Source organism: Melanerpes formicivorus, unplaced genomic scaffold (genome assembly GCF_026170545.1).
Source record: "Melanerpes formicivorus ecotype bairdi unplaced genomic scaffold, bMelFor1.0.p_v2 SCAF_105, whole genome shotgun sequence".
Lineage (NCBI taxonomy): Eukaryota > Metazoa > Chordata > Aves > Piciformes > Picidae > Melanerpes > Melanerpes formicivorus.
This window is the reverse complement of record NW_027142457.1, coordinates 784719-809349: the sequence shown is the minus strand read 5'-3', so window position 1 is coordinate 809349 and position 24631 is coordinate 784719. Positions and strand designations below refer to the sequence as shown.

General features: G+C 45.2%; 2 protein-coding genes across 4 annotated transcripts in view; one reads left to right on the top strand and one right to left on the bottom strand.

The window, feature by feature from the left end:
* RGS20 (regulator of G protein signaling 20) overlaps positions 1-13413 on the bottom strand; it is a 33142-nt gene extending 19729 nt beyond the window's left edge. The window contains exon 1 of one of the 2 annotated variants that reach the window (XM_068166707.1): positions 12846-13413. In XM_068166707.1, the coding sequence (XP_068022808.1) occupies positions 12846-12968 (123 nt within the window). In that variant the 5' untranslated portion in view covers positions 12969-13413. The remainder of the gene's footprint in view (positions 1-12845) is intronic. The other variant, XM_068166708.1, reaches the window with a different exon arrangement.
* Positions 13414-18584: 5171 nt separating this feature from the next.
* The window catches only part of ATP6V1H (ATPase H+ transporting V1 subunit H), a 32972-nt gene continuing 26925 nt past the window's right edge, over positions 18585-24631 (top strand). For both annotated transcript variants that reach the window (XM_068166695.1, XM_068166694.1), the window contains exons 1-3: positions 18585-18709; positions 20942-21068; positions 24508-24610. In XM_068166695.1, the coding sequence (XP_068022796.1) occupies positions 20965-21068; positions 24508-24610 (207 nt within the window). In that variant the 5' untranslated portion in view covers positions 18585-18709; positions 20942-20964. The remainder of the gene's footprint in view (positions 18710-20941; positions 21069-24507; positions 24611-24631) is intronic.

Below are 24631 nucleotides of genomic sequence, written 5' to 3'. Positions count from 1 at the left end.
CAGGTTCCTGAACTGCGGCACCGCAGCCAGATTGTCCCCTTCCTTGTGAGCATCACAGTCCAGAAGGGAGAACCCGCCCTAGTAGAGCATGAGTCCAAGCAGGGCCAGGTAGCGCTGGCCGTTCCTCTAGCAGTGATTTATGCCTGTTCCTCTGCTGGGTTCTCTTTTTCATCAAGGGTCAGCCTTTCTCAAAACATTCCTGCTCTACAACTGATCTCTTGACATCAAAGAGACAAAGTTTTTCTGCACGGTGTGAAGAAAGCCCTTCCCACAGCGACGATGCCACCCTTGAAGGCCAAAGGCACTGCTGTTGCAACGGAAGAACACAACTGTGGTGCTGTGGGTGCCAGGGGAAGGTGCTTGTTAGAGCTAAGATGTATGGGGAAAGCTGCCATTCCTGCACATAAGGAGAGATTGCTGTTGCTTAGCAGCACAGAGTTCCCCTAGGTCTCTTCAGAGAGGTGAACTAGAGTGGAAGCTGGACAATGTTCCCAGGAGAGCAGAAAAAACCTGAGAGGTTCATTCCTGCCCAAACACCCTGCTTAGTATTTCTCCCACTCAGTGGCAAGAAGCCCTTTTGTAAATCTCTGCCCTTTCGGTCATGGCACAAAGCACACAGCTGGGATGTTAAATACACTAAACATACTTTGGTGATGAATTGCAATTGTCAAGGCCCAGACAGGACCTATAGAAGCACTGCAAGGTTGACAATTAGACTTCAACGATAGCACCTCACTTCTTGTCAGAGAAGAGGGAAGAAAGTCTCAGTAAGTGTATGAACAGGGTTCTTAGGAGTCTTGAAACCAAAGACAAAACATTTGTAAACACCACAGCCTTTGAACCCATCTCCTAGTTACTGTGCTAGGTGGGCGATGATCTCTCAGACCACTAAGTGGATGTGACTCCTCTAAGCCTACTCTAGACTATGATCCCAGGTGGATGGCTCTGTAAATCTTAGCAGGGATGCTTGGAAAAGGGCAGGTTTAGCAATCTGGTATAGTGTAACCTCTTTGGAAGGTGTGGTCTTGCCCCATCTTTCAAATTCCCTTCAGGAGGTTCATGATCACTTAACACCTTATTAAAGATGGGTGTATTTTTCAGCAGTAAGGACACAGAGTGCTAGTGCATAGTATTGTATAAAAAGATGGTGCTCACACTTCCTAGAATGAATGGTGTCAGGTAAACAAAGCCACTTGAGCTGAGCATCTTCGAGTCTGTAGACATCTCTACCTAGTTCTGTAGGTAGATACCTCTGCATCACTGCATATGTATACAGACATCTCAAACCTGAAGCAGCTGTGTGGCTTGGAGACCTAAAGACCTCTCAAAGCTGGCAGAACAGGCATCTTCTCCTTTGTCCCTGAGTAATGGGTGCAGGCTGATGTCCAGCTGCGTAGGACAGAACTGCATAAGCAAGGGTTTGGACTTTGTTAAAAGGGGGTTTAAAGGTGAGGCACTTCAAGAGCTCTCTTTTTGTGCAGATCAGTTAACATATTCTGCTGATTTTGCCTTTGTGGAAATGAAGAAGCCTGTTACTGTATTGATTATGATGATGATTATTACTACTACTATTGAACATTGCTACTAAAAAGTATGGCATCTGTGTTTGTTTTATGTAATTTTATTGATTTATTGGAATCTATTCTCCTGAAAATACAAAGAACAGGTCACAGGAAGGGTAATACTGAACATGTATTTGTGTTTTAAACACAGTCCTTGCAGTCACACATCCATAGGTGACACAATGCAGACATTGGCCCTTTTGCAGCCTGTTTTGCTTTAAGGTGTTAGGACAGATTGTGGGGCCTCCTACCTGAACTTCTGCTCCTTGCCCAAGGAGAGGTCATACACATTTGTACAGCAGTGCAGCAGCTCCTGGGTACTAGTCTATTTTAGTGTTTCCTGCCCACTTGAGCTGTTAAATGGAGAATTTCTGGACCATTGAATGGAGCTGATTCATAGTGAATTAGGGGGCAATTCAAACACAAAGTAAGAAGCCATTTTTGGACTATTTTCCTTGACATGAAAGTGCACTTGTTACAAATTACATTGAAGACTGATGGGCTTTGCTGGGAGAGGAGACACTTAACAGCAGTGAAATGAGTTCCCAGGGTCTCTAGTTGAACTTAGGTTGTCTTTATATATCAGCAGTATTCTGGTATTTGGTTTAGCTTATTTCTTATCAAAACCTTTCACTGTAAAACACCTATGCATGTTTTTAAAAGGTGCATTTAAAGTAACCATAATTAGGATTGAAGGCAGCACCAGTGGGAAACAGCTTGGTTAAACTTGTAACCATTTGTATTCTTCCACCATCAGTGTCTTACAGGTTTCAATGACTTTTCTTAATGGGTCTATTAGTGACTTCAAACAGAAGATGGAGGTTCAGTGGTGATGGGAGGCAGAATAAACTGGAGTCTTCAGATGTCCAGAATTAACCACGGAGCTGCATGGCTCCGGAGAGCATCCACTTGTCCCACATGCAGGGATGCCTATTAGTACTTGATTGTTCACCAACATTAAGAGCAATGCATTATTTCACCAGCAGAATTTATTTTGTTAGGCCCCACATGTGAAAGTCCCACTGGGAAGTTCCTCCTAATGCCATTCAGTGGCACATGTCAAGCACAGAACTTCTCTTAGTCCTTTACTGGAGGATTCAGTTTCTTCAAGGTCCTGTATTAAAACCTTTGATTGCATCACATTAGGAGCAGTGCTTGAAAAGTTATTGTAATGGTTGGACTTGGCTTAGATGTCAGAGTATCCAGAATTGCTTGCTGTCAGTGGCTTTTTCTCACTACTTTGCTAATTATTTCAGCACTCTGAAGTTATTCTCTAGGGTGCTGCACTTTCTCAGGGTTGGCCAATCCCAGATACATGTTCTGCCAAAACTCCCAGCCTCAGTATTGTTGTCAGTCAGGCTCTCCTCTGAAGTCTTGGGAAGCCTGGAAATCAGCCTCTGCTGTCTCCACTCACAACCCTGTTTCTTCTCCACTCCTACATATCACATCTCTGCTACTGCTAAAGAAAAGAAAGCTGAAAGAGAATTAATCTTTGAGGTAGAATTAAATATTACAAATGGGGAGATATTTTCCAGTAATAGGGCTGAATGCTGGGTTTTAGAGGCTCAGAGCCAGCTCTGTGGCAGGCCTGCTCCCCATTCTGGCCCCAGTCCAGCTGATGCATGCAGGCACCGCAGGGTTCATGAGCCCTCTGACCGAGTTCCGTGCCACAACTTGTGTGCTTAAACTCCTCGGTGACTCAGAGTCGCTAGCAGATTGACAGACTACCCAGGAAGCCAGCAGCTTGGGCAAAGAAGGTCTAATTAGGAATTGCAATATGACACATACCAAAAATGAACTCTTTGCTGAGGCACAACTGCATTAAGAAACTGCCATCAGTTTCATTTGGCACCTCTGGCAAGTCGAAGCCCCACTGTATTCTGCCAGACCCTCTCACCTTATGGGTGCCAATAAATAGCTACAAATGGAATGCCATCATGCAGTTAACTTACATTTTATCCCCTATTTTCTTCCCTCCCCCCCCTAAACTTTTGAATTATTTGGAATAATTTCAAAACCCTACAGGTTTGGGTTAATTTGACCCAAACAATTCAATCATCACAACATTTCCCCCCATCCCCACCCCTGTTAGTATATGTCCCCATGACATCACGGAACCTGCTGCCAAGGTCTGGGGGAAAAATGTTGACCAGGAAAAAAAGGAATAGCTTCTACATCTAAACCCCCTGTGTTTTCCAGCTCATGAGAGGATGCTGCTCAAGAACTTTCGTTACAAGCTTCCAGAAGGTGTCACTGTGCACCTGCGAGTTGAACGGGGAAACCTCAACAAGTAGGGATTAGTGCCGAAGCACCACTCCTGCTACAGGGGGTCCTGGTCTCGGCCCATAATGGAAATGAAATAAACTAACACTGAGGACACAAATATTTCCCCCTTTTCATGATTAGCAAAGGAAAAATATCTTCATGGAATCAATGTCACTCAAGAGTTACCTATCCAACAATGACCTGCAGGAACACTCCTGATATTCATAGAATCATAGAATCAATAAGGTTGGAAAAGACCTCAGAGAACATCAAGTCCAACCTGTCACCCAAGGCTTCATGACTACTAAACCATGGCACCAAGTGCCACATCCAATCCCCTCTTGAACACCTCCAGGGATGGTGACTCCACCACCTCCCTGGGTGGGGGGGTGGTGTGGTGGTGTCACACATGACCTCATTATTATACAGGATCATAAATGCTTGATCAGTAGTAAATATAGTTAGAGAAGAATCCCAAACTGGCAAGACTGCAATTTTTCAGTATAGAAAGTAATTTTGAGTTACATTCCAGAGCTGATTCAAAAAGAAGATTAATGAGGCAAATTGGAACCAATGGTCCTGAGGAGCTTGAGGTTTCAGAGTAGTTCAAAGTGTATGTGAAAGCCCAATTGCACAGTATGGCTTGCACAGTAGTATTCCAGCTTGATGAGATTCCTGAGGAAGCCACTCTGACTTCTGCCATTGACTTTTGATCAGATTTTTCACTGGTGGAATTGTGCAGCCACGTTAAAGAGGCTGATGAGAGGAAGTGCAGCTCAGGCTCTGGTGGAGAACACGACATCAGAGCTAAAAAAGCAATATAATTCCTTCAAAAAAATAAGAACAAAAGAATACAGAGTGGGAAATGAGAGACTGCTAAAGAGTATGAGGTAGTGGTAGAGGGAAAAGAGAACTCCCTTCAGCCTCCTCTTCTGAAGACTATACAACCCTCAGCTGTTCCTCACAAGATTTGCTCTCCAGACCCTTCACCAGCTCAGCTGTTCTTCTCTGGACATGCTCAAGCACCTCCAATGTCCTTCTTGTAGTGAGGGGCCCAAAACTGAACCTAGTATTTCAGGCAAAGTGGGACTGAAATTGTTCTGTCTGCAGTAGCTTAGACTTTCTTCCCTAGTTTGGAACACCTTTAATTTATTTCTCCTGATGAGTTGGAAAGGAGGGTAAGAATCCAGTGGAGTTTGGCTTTTCTTCCTGTTTAAAATGTGCCTGCTTAGAACCCAGTATGATGCCTGAGACAGAACAGCTTTTTTTTTCATGAGCTTGAAGCAATATTACAGCCTGAGCATGCCACTGTGGGTGAGGTAAACCATTCAGGCAGATGCTATTCTTGTACTTAAATGAAGCACATGCATTTATCTGCACAGGGTCTGTATGAGCAGGATGAAGACAGTGCAGTGAGGAGGGCTAGTTTGGCATAAAAATAGCAACCATCTTTCAGAATCAAACCTTGCAGTGAACATAAAGAAATGCTAGTTTGGCATTTAAGGCTGTGACTCACTTTGATCAGTCTTCTGACTGGGGAAATATCCAGCTATGCCATGCCAAAGAGACCAGAAGATTTAGATGTAAACTGAGAAACATCCTTTAACTCTCTTATTTAGAGCCTATATAATATGTAGGTGGTGTAAATGTTCCACTTATTGACATGCAGAGTTCTGGGTAATGTGGATAAAGAAGGGGAACAAAAATTTGCAAGTGACAGAAACAGGACCAAGGGACTGGGAGGAACAACTTAGCCACTTCCCTGGTGGAGACTGAACACCTGTGCAAATCAGGCCCCTCAGTTTAAGACGGGATATTGAGACCCTTGAACACATCCAGAGCAGGGCAACGAGGCTGGGGGGAGACCTCAAGCACAAGCCCTGTGAGGAGAGGCTGAGGGAGCTGGGGTTGTTTAGCCTGGAGAAGAGGAGGCTCAGGGGAGACCTCATTGCTCTCTACAACTACCTGAAGGGAGGTTGTAGCCAGGTGGGGGTTGGTCTCTTCTCCCAGGCAACCAGCACCAGAACAAGAGGACACAGTCTCAAGCTGTGCCAGGGGAAGTTTAGGCTGGAGGTGAGGAGAAAGTTCTTCACAGAGAGAGTTGTTAGCCATTGGAATGTGCTGCCCAGGGAGGTAGAGTTACCATCCCTGAAGGTGTTCAAGAGGGGACTGGATGTGGCACTTGGTGCCATGGTTTAGTCATGGGGTCTGTGGTGAAAGGTTGGACTTGATGGTCTTTGAGGTCTCTTCCAACCTTGGTGATTCTGTGATTCTATGGATGCCTAAAAGGAGATTCTTTTCCCTGTCTGGCTGTGAAGGACAAACCACAGAGGAAAGGGCAATTCCTCCTGACTCTCAGACACACACTCTAGATGCCTTTTTGAGAACTCCTCCTTGGTGCTCCAGAGAAATGGTATTTTTTAATCTCAACTGTACTCTCAACTTTCTCTCAGTGTATTCTGTACCTCAGCTGTTGATTCTTGCTGGTGGAAGGACATCTGAAATGAGTACACTTGTAAATCTGAAACCCACCCATACCTCAAATGACTTGATTTAGATTCAAGCTGAGTGGATTATTTATTAACCAGTGTGACATTTTGTTCCACTTAAAGAAGGTCACCTTACATTAATGAAAGCCTCTGCCATTCAGGTCAGCCTGGGACTGCTGTGCTGATAGATTTCCAGAACTAATGCAAACCCCAGTTTATCTTTAGGGGTTTGTGTTCATTAAATTCCTTCTGACAGAATATCCTCATCAGCCCAGAACTCTGCCTTTTTCCATTCCAAAGGTGCACAGCCCAAAAAGGAAGTGTTAGGGCTATTTGAAAGGTAAAATATGTAAATCTCTAAATTGGAAAAACACATGATTGCAAATTAGGACAAATTATCTCTGAGGACTAGAAAATTTGCACACCATTAATATGCCAGCAATCCACCCAGTAATGTGTAGCACATTCTTATTTTGACAGCTTTTACAAAGGAATGCTCTCTGACTGCTGTCTCTGCAGCTATTGTTGGCTCCTAGGCCACGCTGAGCAGCAGCTAGCTCTTCTCAGAGCAGAGCTTCTAGATGCAAAAGAAAAAGCTTTTATGAATTAAAAGGTTTAAATATTATTATGCCAGCTAATTACAGAAGAGTTTAACAAGGAAGACACTGTGAAGAGCTCTTTGTTTCACAGAATAGTTGAGGTTGGAAGGAGCTTCTGCAGAGTGTTGCTCAGGCTTCCTAAGACAGTGCCAAGCAGTGCTTGAATACCTTTGAGGATGGAGACTTCAAGGCCTCTCTGAGCAACCTGTCCCACTGTTCAACCACCCCCACAGTAAAAAAGCAAACAACATTTTCTGCCTGATAGAATAATTCCTGCATAAGCCACATTCACCAGTTCTGACATTCATGTATTATGCTAAAGATTAAAGCACATTAATATTGAGAGGAGTTGTATTTGATGGTTTGAGCAGCCTGGAGCAGCCTGGTCCATGAGAGCAGGCTAGAACCTCATGAAGTTCAGCAAAGTGTAGAGTCCTGCCCTTGGGGAGGAATAACTGCCTGCACCAGTACAGGTGAGAGGTGACCTGTTGGAAAGTGTCTCTGTGGAGAAGGACCTGAGAGTGCTGGTAGACAACAGGTTCACCAGGAGCCAGCAAGGTGTCCTGTGGTCTCCTGGGGTGAATGAAGAAGAGTGTAGTCAGCAGGTCAATGGAGGTTCTTCTCTCCCTCTGCTGTGCCCTGGTGAGGCTGCACCTGGAATATGGTGTTCAGTTCTGGGGTTCCCAGTTCCAAGAGAGACAGGGAACTACAGGGGAGGGTCCAATGGTGGCTACAAGGATGATTAGAGGATAGCAGCATCTCTGTAAGGAGGAAAGGCTGAGAGACCTGAGGCTGTTTGGCCCGGATAGGAGAGGATTGAGAGGAGATCTTATTAATGCTGATCGGTATCTCTGGGAACAAGAGGATGGGGCTGTGCTCTTTTCAGCGGTAGCAAGTGATGAGACAAAGGGCAGTGGGCACAAACTAGTACATAGGAGGCTTCACTTAAAGATAAGGAGATTACTTTGCAGGTGGTGGAGCACTGGAACAGGCTGCCCAGAGAGGTTCTGGAGTCTCCTTCCCCTGAGACCTTCAAAAGCCACCTGAACGTGACCCTGGGCAATCTGATCCAGGTGAACCTGCATTAGCATTAGCAGAAAGGCTGGACTAAATGATCTCCAGAGGTCCCTTCCAAGCCCTACCATTCTGTGATTCTTTGATTCTAAGGACATTCAAGGGAGACATGGGGAGAAAACCCCAAACCAAACATGAAAGGTCTCTGCAAGGCTGCCCAGGGGTAGCAAGCAAGTGATGAAAAGGAGCTTTGTGCACTGCTACAAGCTGCGGCAGTGGCTTGTTGTGTCTTTCAGGGCTAGGCCTGCCAAAGGGTGCCCCATTGCTAGCACATTGTGACACCCCAGAATTCTGCCTTCCTTTGAAACACTGCTCCTGAATAAAACAGAACATCAAACATGTCTCTGACTTTACATCTGATGTGTAAGAATAACTCCTTCGGCAAAGCTGAAGAATGTTAGCTGTCAAGTGACTGAATCCACAGCCACACATTTTGCATCCCCTGCCCATCTCAACCATAAGAATTAGATAAAATGTGACTATGAGGCTATATTTCAGTCTGTTTAAGTAAGCACAACACCTGTTCAGAAGAACAGAAAGAATGTGTTCTTGGTGTAAGTTACTGCTTGTTCCTAACACCCCATGACACAGTCACAAGCTTTCAGACATACAAATGCTACCCTGAGTAAGTATGAAAAACAGACTTCACCAAATAAACACTCCTGACATGAAAATGTTCTTGGGAGGGATTACACTGAGTGAAGAAGGTGAGTGTACTTACTCATATCAGGACTTTCCTCACTCTTGTAAAAGGCAAAGAAAACACTAGGCTTCAGAGGGACCTTTGACAGTAACTACTGACTGACAGCTCCTCAAGCCACCAGAGCACTTGGCAGAGCAGTGTAGTCATGTCACTGGCATGTTGTCCCTTGCCAATAGGATTTTTGGACCTTTCTGGAGTTGTTTGTGAATGGATCCCTATTTTCTCAACCAAACCACAACTCACAGCAGTTGCTGAATAATTTAGATGAGCTCTGAGTGGTCACGAGTGACTTCCATACTACATGGAGTTCATGGAATAATGTTGGACCCCTCCAAACCCAAAGGATTTCTGCAGAGCTGGGATTAGTTGGGTGAAGGGAAGAGGATGCCATATGTCAAGCTGTGCCAGGGGAATTTTAGGCTCGAGGTGAGGAGGAATTTTTTCACTGAGAGAGTTGTTGGCCATTGGAATGGGCTGCCCAGGGAAGTGGTGGAGTCACCGTCCCTGGAGGTGTTCAAGAGGGGATTGGATGTGGCACTTGGTGCCATGGTCTAGTCATGAGGTGTTGGGTGACAGGTTGGACTTGATGATCTTTGAGGTCTTTCCCAACCTTATTGATTCTATGATTCTATGATTCTACATCCCCCAGGTTGCTTCTCCAGGCAGTGTGCCTGGGGCCATGTTGGTTTCTGCCTGGTCTCCCACACAGTGGGTAGGACTTGGCACGCAGACAGGCAATGCTCTTGCACTGGGGTATCACAGGTTGATGTTCAAGGAGGTTTAATACTTGCTCTCTGCCTTTACTTGGCACACAGCTTCTGACTTATTGCTATGCTATCCTCTCTTCAAGTCTTGGGGAAGAAAGCAAAGAAAGCCCTGGCAGGTAATGCAGATCTCAAGAGGAGCTGGATTCTGCTTGCCAAGGAACAGCAAGAACAGGGCTGCTGCCCCAGGGACACCGAGCTGGAAGCCCTTGGATCGTTGTGTCGAGACAAGTGAAAAGCAGTTCATGCACTTTTTTGGCTTTTCAACATGTTTATAAATTGAGAGGCAAACATGTCAGAGGGAAGCAATGCAAATGGAGATCGGAAATAAACAACTCAGAGTTAATAGAAATGTCATGAGGAGAATTTCAAAGGCCTTTATACTCTGCCTCCCACTTTTCAGAAGCATTTCCCTTGTAATTCAGTTTCTCTTTGAAAGCATGTTCAGGAATAAACAAACCTAATTCAAGCATTCTGCTCAAAGAGTTGGGTTTGGACCCTGCACTCAGCACTGGTTAGGGCCACACCTTGACTACTGTGTCCAGTTCTGGGGCCCTCAATTTAAGAAGGACATTGAGACTCTTGAACATGTCCAGAGAAGGGCAATGAGGCTGGGGAGAAGTCTTGGGCATAGCCCTACGAGGAGAGGCTGAGGGAGCTGGGGTTGTTTGGCCTGGAGAAGAGGAGGCTCAGGGGAGACCTTATTGCCCTCTACAACTACCTGAAGGGAGGTTGTAGCCAGGAGGGGGTTGGTCTCTTCTCCCAGGCAACCAGCACCAAAACAAGAGGACACAGTCTCAAGCTGTGCCAGGGGGTGTTTAGGCTGGGTGTTAGGAAGTTCTTAATAGAAAGAGTGATTGGCCATTGGAATGTGCTGCCCGGGGAGGTGGTGGAGTCACCATCACTGGAGGTGTTTAGGAAGAGACTGGATGGGGTGCTTGGTGCCATGGTTTAGTTGATTAGATAGTGTTGGATGATGGGTTGGACTTGATGATCTCAAAGGTCTCTTCCAACCTGGTCTGGTCTGGTCTGGTCTATTCTATTCTATTCTATTCTATTCTATTCTATTCTATTCTATTCTATTCTATTCTATTCTATTCTATTCTATTCTATTTTATTCTATTCTATTCTATTCTATTCTATTCTGTTCTATTCTATTCTACTCCTACTCCTACTCCTACTCTACTCTACTCTAAAACCTTAGCTAAAGTGGAAGGGAACGTGGGAATTAATGAGCATAGGGGCCTCAGCCTCAAAGACTGTCAGACACACAAATTAAGGGTCTAAGCACACAGTTTGTCTATAGCAACCAGAGTCACACATGGAAACTTTTTACCAGAAAGAATCTGGAATTTCAACAGGCTTCAATGCCACCAGTGAAAAAAAGAGAGAGGTTTTAATGTGATCTTGTCTGGTGTGGGGGTGTAAGTGACAGAGCAGTCTTGAACCATACAAACTTCAAGTTGCTTTCCTAACCAGGAAATCCTGGCTCAGTGAAAAAGAAACTTCCTACATGAGGCAAAGCTTGCATTTTAGTTTAGTTGTCCAGCCTTAGGACTGGACACATTTTTAGATAGGTAAATTTTGTAAGGCAGTCCTTGAGGACTCATTAACCTAGCAACATTGCTTACATTGCATATGGGAAAGGAGCATTTGCTGGTATGGTTTATGAAGTACTGGAGACATGTTCCCCCAGAGCACACAGCCTTACACAAGAGCTTCCACATGACAGCAATTTCACCTCAGCTGAGCTCATGAAGTGGCTACAGACCAGCTCCTGAGCTGTCCCTGCTACCAGAGGGAGCCACACTGGCTGCAGCTGAAGCAATGAAAAGCATCAGCACAGAACAAAGTAAGTAGGACAGCCAGCAGAAGGGAAGCTGGCAACCCTGGTGTTTAAGGAACCGTGGACAGTGAGTGGCCCTGAACTTTGCAGTGTCATTTAGGTCCTTCTGTAGAGAGAAGAGAAATAAAAAGTTGTCCTCTGTGAGGTTCCTGACTCAGTCCTGCATACCATGTTCTCACAGGCTCAGCAACCAACTACAGTTTCAGGCAAGCACCATAAAAGTGATCAGCTAGCTGAAAGGAACTATTCACCTGGGATGAATTAAGGGCTGGCTATACAAGAAATGACTGGGGAGATGGGTTGTGAAGGGCTCAGAGTGTGGGTTTCAGCAGCTGTAACTACCAAGGGTTAAATTGCCAGTGATAAAATCCTCTCTGCCTTCAAGAGGGCCAAGAAGTCCCCAGGCTCATGTGCTAAATGGACAGATAATGAGACAGAATGACATAAAAGTCTGAAAGGAGTGTACTTGGTGCATGACCAGAAACAGCTTCCTGGTAGTGTCAAAGCTGCCCATTTCCTCTGAGCAAAAGCAGTGAAAGCCACTTAGGATTTCTGGTGAGTGTATTCCTGTAATTCAAATGAAATGGACTCCTGGAAATGGATGTGCATGGGCTAAGGAGATGGGGTGAAGAAACCAATTCTTACTTTAACTTGAATGTCCCTCTGGCAGAAGTGCAACGTGGCTTCTTCCCCCATCTTGTCTTTCACTAACCCTGCCAACAACCTTGACTGGTTGCCTTAGTCTCTCTCCACTCTGGTGCTAAGTTAGTCTGAAAACCCCTGAAATGTGGTTCCAAGAGCATGTGACTTTGCTGCCACTTACTTTTCCCTACCACGCACAAGGGTGCACCGCTTCTTCACCGAGGTTTTAATGAGGCACTGGTTCTTGCATCCATCTCCCTTGCTCTGTTGAGCTACACAGAAGTGTGCTGCTCATCAGAAACAACACTGGTTCACCCTGCAGACAGCTTTCAGGCTTTGGAGAAAATGTAGAGGATGCATGACTGTTGTTTTTTTAATTAAGGCAAATGGTTCAGCTGCACAGGCTCAGTGAAGAGGATTTACAGTAGCACCCCTAATGGATTGTAGTATTATGCTGTGTTTGATTTCTTTGGGATGTCTTTGGTTGACCACCAATACAAATAATCTGAGGTAGTATCAGTAAGAAGTGCAGACCCACTCAGTGCCTAAACACCACGAAGTGACATGTTTTCCCCTCACCCTTTTAACCACAGATTAGCTCCACGAAGTATGAATCATTTTTATGAGTGAGATGGATGTGTTTAATGTGTTGTTTGAAAGCAGACACTTAAGAGGAAGGTGGAGCACCACCCCCTTTGTCACTGGGGTTGCAGCATGCTGAGGAACAAAGGGCAGTGCAAACGGCTCAGGAATAAAGAGAAACAACCTGACTATCGATGTCTTGGGGACAAACAGTCTGTGGCTGTTGTACATCACAGGAACACTTTCCTCCTGCCTCTTTTCAGATGCACCATTTCCCCCCTCCTTCAGGGCATGTGAACAATCCTGGAGTTTGCCTTACCTTGAGAATCCACTGTGCTGCTTTAACAGCCTCTTCGTCTTCATTTTGGAGGGTCTCCTTTGCTTGACAGTTATCTGGGCGGTAGCTGTGAGTCCTGAAGTAGAGCATAACTTGCCTCCACATTGAGCAATGAAAAGGCTGCTCCCAAATCCAATTTCCCGATGACCCTTCCTGGCAAAGCACCGCTTTTATTTAACGATGAAACAGAACCAAATCCCAGACATTGGGCTGAATGACAGCAACATAGAGACGGCTCGTCCTTCCCCTGATGGGCAAATGCCAGGGCCTCCTGCAGCTTGCCCCTTCTCCCTGCAGCCTCCACAGCTGTGGGGACAAACAGGATTATCTGCCCTCAGATATCTGCAGTGCCTCATCCCCTCAGCACCATGCCAGCTTGGAGATTAGATTTGCGACTCCATGGGTTTTAGTAAGTTGAAAAGGAGGAAGGCAGGCAGGCAGAGAGTGTTTGAATCCATGTCAGACAAACAGGCTGGAGCAATCAGGAAGCACATTTTCTTATCACCTCAGAGAGAATGTATTTCATTTATGAGTTGAAGAAGCAACTCAGCACATAGCTGTAGTCTGCAGGCAGGCAGCACCAAATGGAGATGTCAGTCTCAGGTCAGTGGCACTTGTCAATCATGGGTTTTCTCACCCACTGAACAGATGGTCTACTGGTAATCCTTCCAGCCCCAGTGGAAACACTACACGAGCAGCAGCCACGTCTGTGGATAGAGGCAGACTAAATATAAAGACTAAGACTCCAGGTAGATTATTAATAGATTATTTCTCTTAGTGTTACAGAGAGGGCTGCCTTCTGTTTGTGTAGCTCAGCATTTCCTTTTCCTCCAAGAAGCTAATGCTCTGATCTAGCCTTTTCTTGTAAGAAAGGATGAAGTTAGGAGATCTATTGAGGTTTTAAATGTTTTTTTTATGTGTGATAACCCAGATAACCCAGTGTGATAATCCTGGTACTGCAGTGATTTCCCAGAGAGGAGTGTCCCTTCTGTACTCTTAGGTGTGGACCCTCTTGTCCAGGCAAGTTGTTGGTACAAAGCAGCAGAGACTGATGGTGAGAGGAGGAGAGAATCTGCAGGCTGCAAAGAGAGACCCTGAGATCCTCCAGCTTTCAAGACAGAAATGCATATTCATGAAACAGGGACACTTGTCTCTCCTCCCTAATGTACTCTATTATTTTAACCTCAGTTGCATTTATTTCTCAAGGCTATAAATAGGTTTGTGCTGGCCTTTCTGTTCCAGTTTCTGCATGGTACTTCACTTCCAGGGGGGAAAAAAAAAATCACTTATTACAATAACATGTTAGTTTATTTTCCTTTCCAAAACATTGCTGTTGAGGATGCAATGTGTATGCTGCTCCTTCCTGCATGACCCTGGAGAGATGGGTTTTAAGCCTGGAATGGAATGGAATGGAATGGAATGGAATAGAATAGAATAGAATAGAATAGAATAGAATTAACCAGGTTGGAAAAGACCTTCAAGATCATCGAGTCCAACCTAGCACCCAACACCATCTAATCAACTAAACCATGGCACCAAGTGCCTCATCCAGTCTCCTCTTAAACACCTCCAGTGATGGTGACTCCACCACCTCCCTGGGCAGCACATTCCAATGGCCAATCTCTCTTCCTATGAAGAACTTCTTCCTAACATCTAGCCAAAACCTCCCCTGGCACAGCTTGAGACTGTGTCCTCTTGTTCTGGTGCTGGATCTTCAAGGATCCTTGCAACCTAAACTGTTCTATGAATCAAGTTAATCCTCCAGATGAAGTAAGAGAAGTGTGCTTGCTTTCCCTGACCTTCTAAAGTATGTTTTGCTTGGATAAGCTTTCCAAGCCATTTCTCCTGTACAAGTTAAAAACTGGTACAGCCACACAGGAGACAGCTGGGTGACGTGCAGAATGCTGAAAGGTGAAATGGCAAGTGTGCAAAGTTCTGTAATTTGCAGAGTATGTGAGAGACAATGATACATTGTTCTCATTACAAGGAAGAGAGGAGAAAAACGCTCTCAACATTCAGCTGTCTGTAGTCTTCCTGTGAGGATGACTCATCTGCATTCATTTTTCCCCCTGTATTAAATGGGTGAACGTTTTTATTCTTTGTGATCTAGGCAATTGATGACTTTTGTTCCTGCATGCTGACATGCTTTCCATTTTCCTCCCTCTTTCACATATCAATAAAGTCATCTAAATATAGAAGCCTCAAGTGAAGCTCTGCTGTTGGAAGTTAATGGACAAGCACTGACATGACCAAAATTAGCTAAATGAGAACTGTTTTGCAGCACCCGAATCCTAAAGGAGAGATGCTTGCCAAAACTAAGAGCGTAGCACTTTTACAGTGATAACCTTTAGCAAGCTCCAGTTCAGAGACTCAACCAGCACGTATAAAGCCCCATGAGGTGCTCTCCAGAGCTGATGACACAAGGTGGGCTTGTACTGGCTGCTGAGGATAGCTTCTTGCTGCCCAAGTGACGGCAGGCACATGAGACAGGTTGCTGCAATCACTAGATAATGTTTTTCTTTCTCCAAGCCTGCCCTTGCAGTGAAATTCCTTAACACAGTGTCTCATGGGATTCACACTGAGTGAAAATTGCCAAGTGTGCCCAAGTGTTTGACAGACAGGGGATAAGAGCACATGGGAAAACGCAGCATGCCCACGCCCCTCTGGCAAGGTGTTTCACAGCTTAACTGCGCACTTGCCAAGGGAGCAGCACTAGCACTGGCATAGTTTTCACTACCTTCACCTCCTTTCTCAGGCATTTCTGAGTGTGCTGAACAACACAGACTCCAGACAGATTCCTTTTGCGCTCAGCTGACGACCCTTCTGCACTGTGAAAGCTGATCATGTCATCCTACCCTCTGTTGTCTACAGAGGGTTCAAGAGCCACGAATCAGCGAGCAGGCCATTCAAGAGCCAGGAATCAATGCACAGACCGTTCAAGAGCCAGGAGTCAATGCATAGAACGTTCCTTTTAGCCCAGAAGAGCCTTTATTTATTTATTTATTTATTTAAAGAGCACCTGCAGATGCATCTCACTGAATCCCTTTGAAAATACTCCAAGTACTAACCCTGTTCACACACATGAACAGAGGTGTAAGACAAGTCTGTCCCTTACTGAGCTGCAGTGACTTGTAATGTTTTCTTTATTCCCTTACATGATTAAGAAGAATATGTGGATTAAAGACATTATTATCCAGGTGCATTTGAGAACAATATACTGTTCACATTTCTAGTATGGCACATTAGAATAGAATAGAATAGAATAGACCAAACCAGGTTGGAAGAGACCTTCAAGATCATCGTGTCCAACCCATCACCCAACACCACCTAATCAACTAACCCATGTAACCAAGCACCCTGTCAAGTCTCCTCCTGAACACCTCCGGTGACGGCAACTCCACCACCTCCCCGGGCAGCCCATTCCAACGGGCAATCACTCTCTCTGTGTAAAACTTCCTCCTGACCTCCAGCCTGAACCTCCCCTGGCACAGCCTGAGACTGTGTCCTCTTGTTCTGGTGCTGGCTGCCTGGGAGAAGAGACCATCATCCACCTGTCTACAACCTCCCTTCAGATAGTTGTAGAGAGCAATAAGGTCACCCCTGAGTCTCCTCTTCTCCAGGCTAAGCAACCCCAGCTCCCTCAGTCTCTCCTCACAGGGCTGTGTTCCAAGCCCCTCACTAACTTCGTTGCCCTTCTCTGGACTCGTTCCAGCAAGTCAACCTCCTTCCTAAACTAAGGGGCCCAGAACTGGACACAGTACTCAAGGTGTGGCCTAACCAGTGCAGTGTACAGGGGCAGAATGATCTCCCTGCTCCTGCTGGCCGCACTGTTCTTAATGCAGGCCAGGATGCCATTGGCCCTCCTGGCCACCTGGGCACACTGCAGGCTCATGTTCATCCTACCATCAACCAGCACCCCCAGGTCCCTCTCTGCCTGGCTGCTCTCCAGCCACTCTGACCCCAGCCTGCAGCACTGCATGGGGTTGTTGTGGCCGTTGGACTCTGCCCATCTGTCCAGCCTGTCGAGGTCTCTCTGCAAAGCCTCTCTACCCTCTACATTGTGCTCATTAATTTGATTCCTCTGCTAGAAACTGTGTTAACTTGCCTGGCACAGGTTTAATGTTTACAGTTTGGTAGTGCCCTAAAAATCCCCTCCAACTCCTATTAAAATACAATCAAATGTAATTACTGTTGCAATTATTTCTCCTCTCTTTGCCTTTCTCTTTCTGCTAATTCAGCAAATGCATACTTTCACCCATTACACCTCACTCCAAGGTGACAGAAAATGGTTTTTACTGCAGCCTCTCAACCAGAGTAAAAGCAGAGGCTGCCATTATGACAGTGTCAACACGCCAAATCACAGCTTTTCAAAGCTCTTTTCTATACAAAAATCACATGTTGCTGTAGTATCAAATTTTGTCTGCAAATGGCAATCTGTCCTTTTACCCAGACTGAACGGATGGTGCTGGGACTCCTGCAGGTGGTACAATTCTGCTATGAAAAAGACCACTGAGGACCTAATGCATGCTCTAAATAAAAGATCACACTGGGCACCAAAGTGAAACCATGAATTTGTTTTTCTCTGCTTACTCAGCTGTCAGTAGTAAGTGCTGGGACAGTTTGGGGGTTGGGTAGAAGTATCATTGTGGACAATTGAGGAAGTTCATGGAAGGAAAGCCTGTTGTGTCTCCAGCTTAGCTGAAGGCTTGTAGGACCACTGCCTAGGCTTTTGATGCCTTCATTATTAAAGAAACTTCTTGACCAGAAGGGTTCTCAAACACTGGGACAGACTGCCCAGGGAGGTGGTTGAATCCCCATCCTTGGAGGTGTTTAAAGGACAGAGATGTGGTGCTGAAGTACATGGTTTAGCACCAGACATAAAAGAGTTAGGTAATGGTTGGACTCCATAAAGGTCTTTTCCGACCAAAATGATTCTATGATTCTCTAATTCTGCAAGTTCCATTTAAAAATCCTTGCAACTCATGTTAATTTAAGCCCTTTGTGCTCTGGTTTTGTTTGTCTCATCATTGATAATGTGGTTTGTGGAAAAGGTGAACATACTTCTTCCATGTGTGATGTTGGACTCAAAAGATGAGTGCAAAGTGAGACAAGCCAGGAAAAGGCAGAGCAGAAGCAGGAAATGCAGAATGCCGCAGGATGGAAGCTACAAACACTTGTAAAAGAGGAACTGGCTAAAATCTTTATTCTGTCACTCAGCCATGAAAGCAAGATCAGATTCAAGTCACCTCTCTGGTTGATGATTCCAATCTCCAGGCACTGAGCAGGGACAACTTCAACTAGAGCAGGGTGTTCTAAACCACAGATAATCTGACCTGAAACAGTTCCAGGGATGAGGCATATACGTGTGTCTACAAACAAATCCGTGCACCTATGAAAACACATGTCGTTGTGTAGATTAAGTATATGCATATAAAACATATGCATATAAAAATGCATGCACATACACATGTATATATATGTGTGTGTCTGTGTATAAATACACGTCCTAACACGTACATACCACTACAGACCCACAGCCACGCACACACGCCACGACTGACGCCCAACACCTCAGCCCTGCACAGGCTGGGGGGCGCCGACAGCCCCACCCCAATGACCGCCTGCACCCGGCGACGGGGCGGGGCGGAGCGCGCCGGGGGTGATTTGTCCCTCTGAGGCCGCCGTCGCGGTCAGGTGAGAGGCGTCACATGACAGCAGCCGTTACGGAGCCGCTGTGGAGAGCTGCGGCGGCGGCGGGGCCCTTTGGGTACGTGGGCTTCCCCGGGCCTGCCGCAGCCTTCTCGTTCGCCTTTCCCCGGCTGTCACCTGCCCGGCGTGCCTGTGGGGTGAGTGAGGACTGTCTTCGGCCCTGTTCGCCGCGGGGATGGGAGGGTGTGGGAGTCCCGGTGTGGGGGTCCCGGTGTGGGGGTGTGCTGTCGCACGGCCTCTCACGGGGACTCTGGCGGGCCCGGGGCCGTCACGAAGGGCTCTGTGTGGTGCCGTGGCTTTGTCAAGGTTTCGGGCCCTCTTAGGGGGCGGTTTTGTCTTTGAGCCTTTGTGGGGAGTGACGGGACAGGGGCTAAGTGTTTTGTTCTCATCCCATTTCTTCCAGGCGCCTCTCGACTTTTTCGGTTAATTTGTGTCGCTTGCCTACTTCTGAGCCCGGTATGGCCTACCCTTTCCTTCTCTGCGGCCCGAGGAGCCTTTAAACGGCTCTCTCTGGGTCATGTAATTGCAGGGAAACCATGAGTGGTTGTTGAAGGACATAGCAAACGGTGCTGTGTTTGTGGCTGTCTGTTCTCAGAAGTAGGTTCAAGGGGAGCACAGTTTTGCTGCTTCATTCGTTCAGGGTAGTTCCTTCTATTCTGTTTTTGCTGTTAGAATCATCTTTTCATTCAGTCATACATACAAGGTATGTTTATTAGGGATGGGTCAGAATGTACCAGTTTGCTCTTGCTTCTGTAAAGAGAGCAAAAAAAACCCATATAATAAATCCATAAACAGGCAGTCTGGAGAGGCTTGATGCAGTTTAAGCTGTAAGGAATTCCTGCTCCAGCTGGGTCTGAAGCCTCTGCAAACATACTTCTTGTTTTGGCATCAAAGTCAGGTGGAGATTAAAGCATAAAGGAAGGAGGAAGGAGAAGTGGTGAAGGTCACTGTGGTAATGTATGTCCCAACAAAGAGCTTCTGTTCACATTTACTTTTCAGTTTGCTTTCTGGGTAGTGATGATTTTAATTTTCTCCCAGGAGAAGGGGGACCTAGCATATCTTTTGGAAATATTCACAGACACAAATTCATAAGTTTGTTGGTTAAAACAGACCTGAGAGAGCACATCACAAACTGCTCAGATGTATGAACTTCAAAAATCCTTGCTCTCCTCCCATTGCACCCCCCATTCCTACTGCCTTAGGGAGCTAACAGTTAACCTAAATGAATTAATTCAGGCAACTGTCTCTGAACCACCAAAACAGGTAACAGTGTTTCATCCTGTCTGCTAGTAAAGTTTAGAGTAGAACCTGTCACCTATGAAAACACTTAAAAGCATCCTCTGGGTTTGAACAAGCCCAGCATCTACTTGGCTGTAGTGCAGCGATCTTGACTGCATGGCTGGTGCTCACCAAAGCTGCTCTCTCACTCCCCCTCTTCAGCTGGACAGGGGAGAAAAGAATCTGACAGAAGTCTCATGAGTTAAGAACAGGGAAAGATTACTCATCAATTACCCTCATGGGCAAAATAGACCAGACTTGGGGAAAAGTTCATCTGATTTATTCAAACCAAATCAGATTAGGATACTTTAAATCTTTAAAGACACTTTAAATCTTTAAAAAACCTTCCTCCCACCCCTCCCTTCTTCCTTGCCCTAACTTTAGTCCATGTAGCATTTTATTCAGTTTATGTAACTTGCATTTCTCTTCTGAAGTTGTAGTTCATGTGTTTCAAATGTCTACTTACTCTTAGACAAATACCTGAACAAAATCAGCCCTAATTTACCGGGAGCTGGGGAAGTGTAGGTTGGATTTTTAAACCTTCTCAGTCTTGATTTGGAAGGAAGATGGCTTCTGTTATCTGTAGGCCTGCTTGGGCATTGCAAACAAAAAAAAATGGGTTTCATTCAATAGTTTGATTGCTTGGAGATACAAGACTGGGAGTTATTTAATCATGGGATACAACTTTGCTTGTAGGGAGGTGGTGGAGTCGCCATCATTGAAGGTGTTCAGGAGGAGGCTTGATGGGGTACTTGGTGCCATGGGTTAGCTGTTTGGGTGGGTTGGATTGGTTGATGGGTTGGACACGATGATCTTGAAGGTCTCTTCCAACCTGGTTTGGTTTATTCTAATAAAGGTTTATAGTTTATTTATTCTAATAAACTTGTAATTGGTTACACTTTAGGTTGTAGATTTACCTTACCTATGTTTGTTTCAGGGAGGTCACAGCTTAGCTACTGCATAACACTTTGATTTCAGGAAGGACTGAGAGATGTTTTATGGAATGGGACACCTGAAACAGATACTTTTTTCCTTTAAAATACTGCACCTAAACTTCAATAAGAGGTCTCAAATGTGGCTTGCATTTGTAGGCACGTTTTAATCGCCGGTTAAGATGGATATCCGAGGTGCTGTAGATGCTGCTGTCCCAACAAACATCATTGCTGCCAAAGCTGCTGAAGTTCGTGCAAACAAAGTGAACTGGCAGTCATATCTTCAGTAAGTAAAAACTGCTCATAATTTGTTCCTTTTCTTGCTTCTTTCTTTTCTCAGTGCCAGACTTCTTGGGTAATACTGGAACATTAGGTTAGTTACAGCAAGGAACATTCTCTCTTGGTCCCGCTGGAAAAAGCTGGCATTAAAGGGAAATGGTTGGGGAAAACTTGTCTAATGATTTATTACAAGAAAGGGAACTCTACTTCTGTGAACTGAGTGTTTAATTAAGAGTTTTATCACACATTCATGCAAATATACTCTTCCCCTCCCCCCCTTATCACTCAAACATTGGTCTTGGGTTTATCCTTGTTGGACTAGTTGAGATGTAATAAAAGTTTGCAGTAAGCATTGGCATACAGGTGTATTATCTGTGTTGCTAAAGTGCTTTGTGTGTGAATAAAATTGTACTGCTGTTACCTATCTGATGGGGAAATGTGTCCTGAAGAATCCTGGGCAGCTCTTCTTGAGCTGTCTCAGTGACAAGTGAGCAGTAGGTTGCAGTTACTCAGGATAAAGTGGGACTACAGCTGTTTGCTCTCAATCGAAGTGAGCATGGGATATTCTTTTTCACTGCTTCTCCAGTGATTTCAGGTTATAACAACAAGCTAGTGAGATTAAGCTGTCTGTGACAGTCTTACACATATAAGATGCTTTAAAGATTGCATCACTCACAGCAGCATTGGAGTCTGGTTCACATGGGAAGGCATTCTGAAGTCCCTTTCTGCTCTCTCTGTTCTTCAGTGCAAAGTCAAATGGCTTGCTAGCAGTTGGTCAGACTGTAGTAGCTTGACTTGTGGAGTCAGTTCAAGCTAAAGATTAACTGGCATATTGTATATTCATAGTATAATTCAGGGTTAGAAGGGACCACAAGGATCATCTGGTTCCAATCCCCCTGCCATGGGCAGGGACACCTCACATTACAACAGGCTGGCCAGAGCCTCATCCAGCCTGGGTTTAAACACCTCCAGGGACGGGGCCTCGACCACCTCCCTGGACAACCCATTCCAGGGCTTCACCACTCTCATGGTGAAGAATCTCCTCCTCACATCCAGCCTGAATCTCCCCACCTCCAGCTTCATTCCATTCCCCCTAGTCCTATCACTACCTGAGATCCTGAGAAGTCCTTCCCCAGCCTTCCTGTAGGCCCCCTTCAGATACTGGAAGGCCACAATTAGGTCACCTTGGAGCCTTCTCTTCTCCAGACTGAACAGCCCCAACTCCTTCAGTCTGTCTGAAGGTTATAACTGTAAACTAAATGACAAACTGCTAACACACAAGTGGTGATTTGGGATGTTTTCTGTGTATACTGTTAGCCCCAAAGTAAAATAGTTAGGTATGACAGCTCTGGAGAAGAATTTCTTTGTTTTCATGCTAAACTGTACACTTTGTATTGAATTCCAGCTAGGGTTTCTGTCTGAGAAAGAAGAAAGCAGGAAAGTCTGGAATAGTGAAGGCAATGTGTAGGTCTGGCTTAATGTAGCTGAGTCCATTAGTTCTGTACAGACTTTCCTACCTTTGGATCTTGACACTTTAGAGGTGTTGATGCCCTCTGCAGTTGTCCTGTGTGGTTGCTTTCACCATTTGCCTTAGGGTGTCAGAATGTCTTTGGGGGCTGTTAGCTTGCTTGGAGCAAGTCTGATTTTTTTGCTTTCTAAGGGCAGTAAAAGAGTGAACTTGTGTCAGAGTGTAACTTGCATCTTAGGGCACTGTAGGTTCTCTAGGCATACAGCATTTGGTAACACTTTGTATTTAATCAGGTGGGATACCTGATGGATAATTTGTTCCTACCTCCCCTTGTGTCTTCAAGTGCTTTATGTTAATGCTTGTGAATTCTGATGTTAGAAGACTAAGTAAATCTATTTTCCTAGGAGTAGGGCAACCTTCTAAAGCAGGTTAAATATCTTGGACTTCAAAAGCCAGCCTTGCCTTAGAAGAAAGGGAGAAGCTTCCTCACTTGTAGTGTGTGGGAGTGTGCTGGCTTTTTGGGTTTTAATTTATCTGGTCTTGTGGCAAGTGCATTCAGCCTGTCTTGCTGTTCTGATTTTGTAATGCTCAAACAGTTGTTTGCATAAAATGAATGGCCTGTAGGTGCATGCAAAGTACTGCAGTTACCTGGATGAAAGAAGTTATGCTTTGGCACGATGGTTTCATGTTTCCTGTAGATTCCATCAGGCTTTGGTATTTACAAACCTCAGCAACCCCCAAATTAAACCAACCCAACCCCCTCCCAACCTCCAGAATGACTTCTGTTAAATCATTCAAACGAAAAAGGGAACAAGAGCTGCTGGAGGAAATGCATAATATAAAGAAGGAATCACAAGTGTCTGAATCATCTCAAGACCAAGAGGCTTTAGAAGTGATGATCTTAGAAAATCATGCTTGATAAACCTTGCATAGTTGCAGTTTACTCTCCTGTGGCTTGTGCTCTCAGAGGCAGGCCTCAAGAACAGAGATTTAAACCACAGGTACAGGACTCCTGGTCTAAACCAGATCTACCCAGAGAGCTAAAGCTCAAAGTGACTTTTATCTGTTGACAAAAGGCTGGGTAGACACCTTGTGAGAAATAAAAAATGAAGTGGTTGTTAGGAGAAGGATGAGAGGGAAGTTTTGGTTCCTTGCATGGTTTGCTTAAAGGACTCTTTGAAGAGGGAGTGAGGGGGGAAAGAAAACAGCATTGTGGTAACAGGTAGCAGCTGCCTGAGGCTGCTTTACTCTTTGTTTTAAATGTTTTTGTGGGGTTTAATCAGTTTTTATCAGTTACTTCAGTTGAAAAATGAGATTAATGGAAATGGCTGCATTAGGATAGAAGAATTAACCAGGTTGGAAAAGACCTTTGAGATCATCAAGTCCAACCTACCCCCCAACACCATCTAGTCAACTAAACCATGGCACCAAGTGCCTCATCCAGTCTCTTTTTAAACACCTCCAGTGATGGTGACTCCACCACCTAATTACTAAAACTATTAATCAGATGTCTGAAATCTCTGATGAAGTATTAAAAGCCTGTTTACAAAGCTGTTGGATTCTTCTGTACTGCTTTGTATAGCTTGGGGAATAAAACCTTCATTATGGCCTTCACCAGGGGCTGCAGGGGAATCACTGCTGGGGTGCCTGGAGCACTTCCTCCTCCACCGACGCTGGTGTCTGCAGAGTTGTTTCTCTCATGCATTCTCACTGCTCTCCCCTGGCTGCTGTTATGCAGCAGATTTTTACTCCTTAAAAATGTTATGAAGAAGTGGCTCAGCTTTGGCCAGTGGTGGGTCTGCCCTGGAGCCAACTGGAACTGAACCTATGTGACAAGGGGACTGCTTCTGGTGTTGTCTTACAGAAGCCAGCCCTGCAGCCCTTCTGCTACCAACTCCTTGAAGTCACATAAACCTAGCACAGTCTGCAATAACTTGCTGTTCATGTTCCTTACAGATTGACTTCTTTTGCCTTTCAGAGGGCAGATGATTTCAGGTGAAGACTGTGAGTTTATCCAAAAGTTTGAACAGAAGAGAAATCCAGAAGAAAAACAGGAGTTGTTGCAAACAGAAGGAAATCAAGTAACTGCCTTTTAATAATCT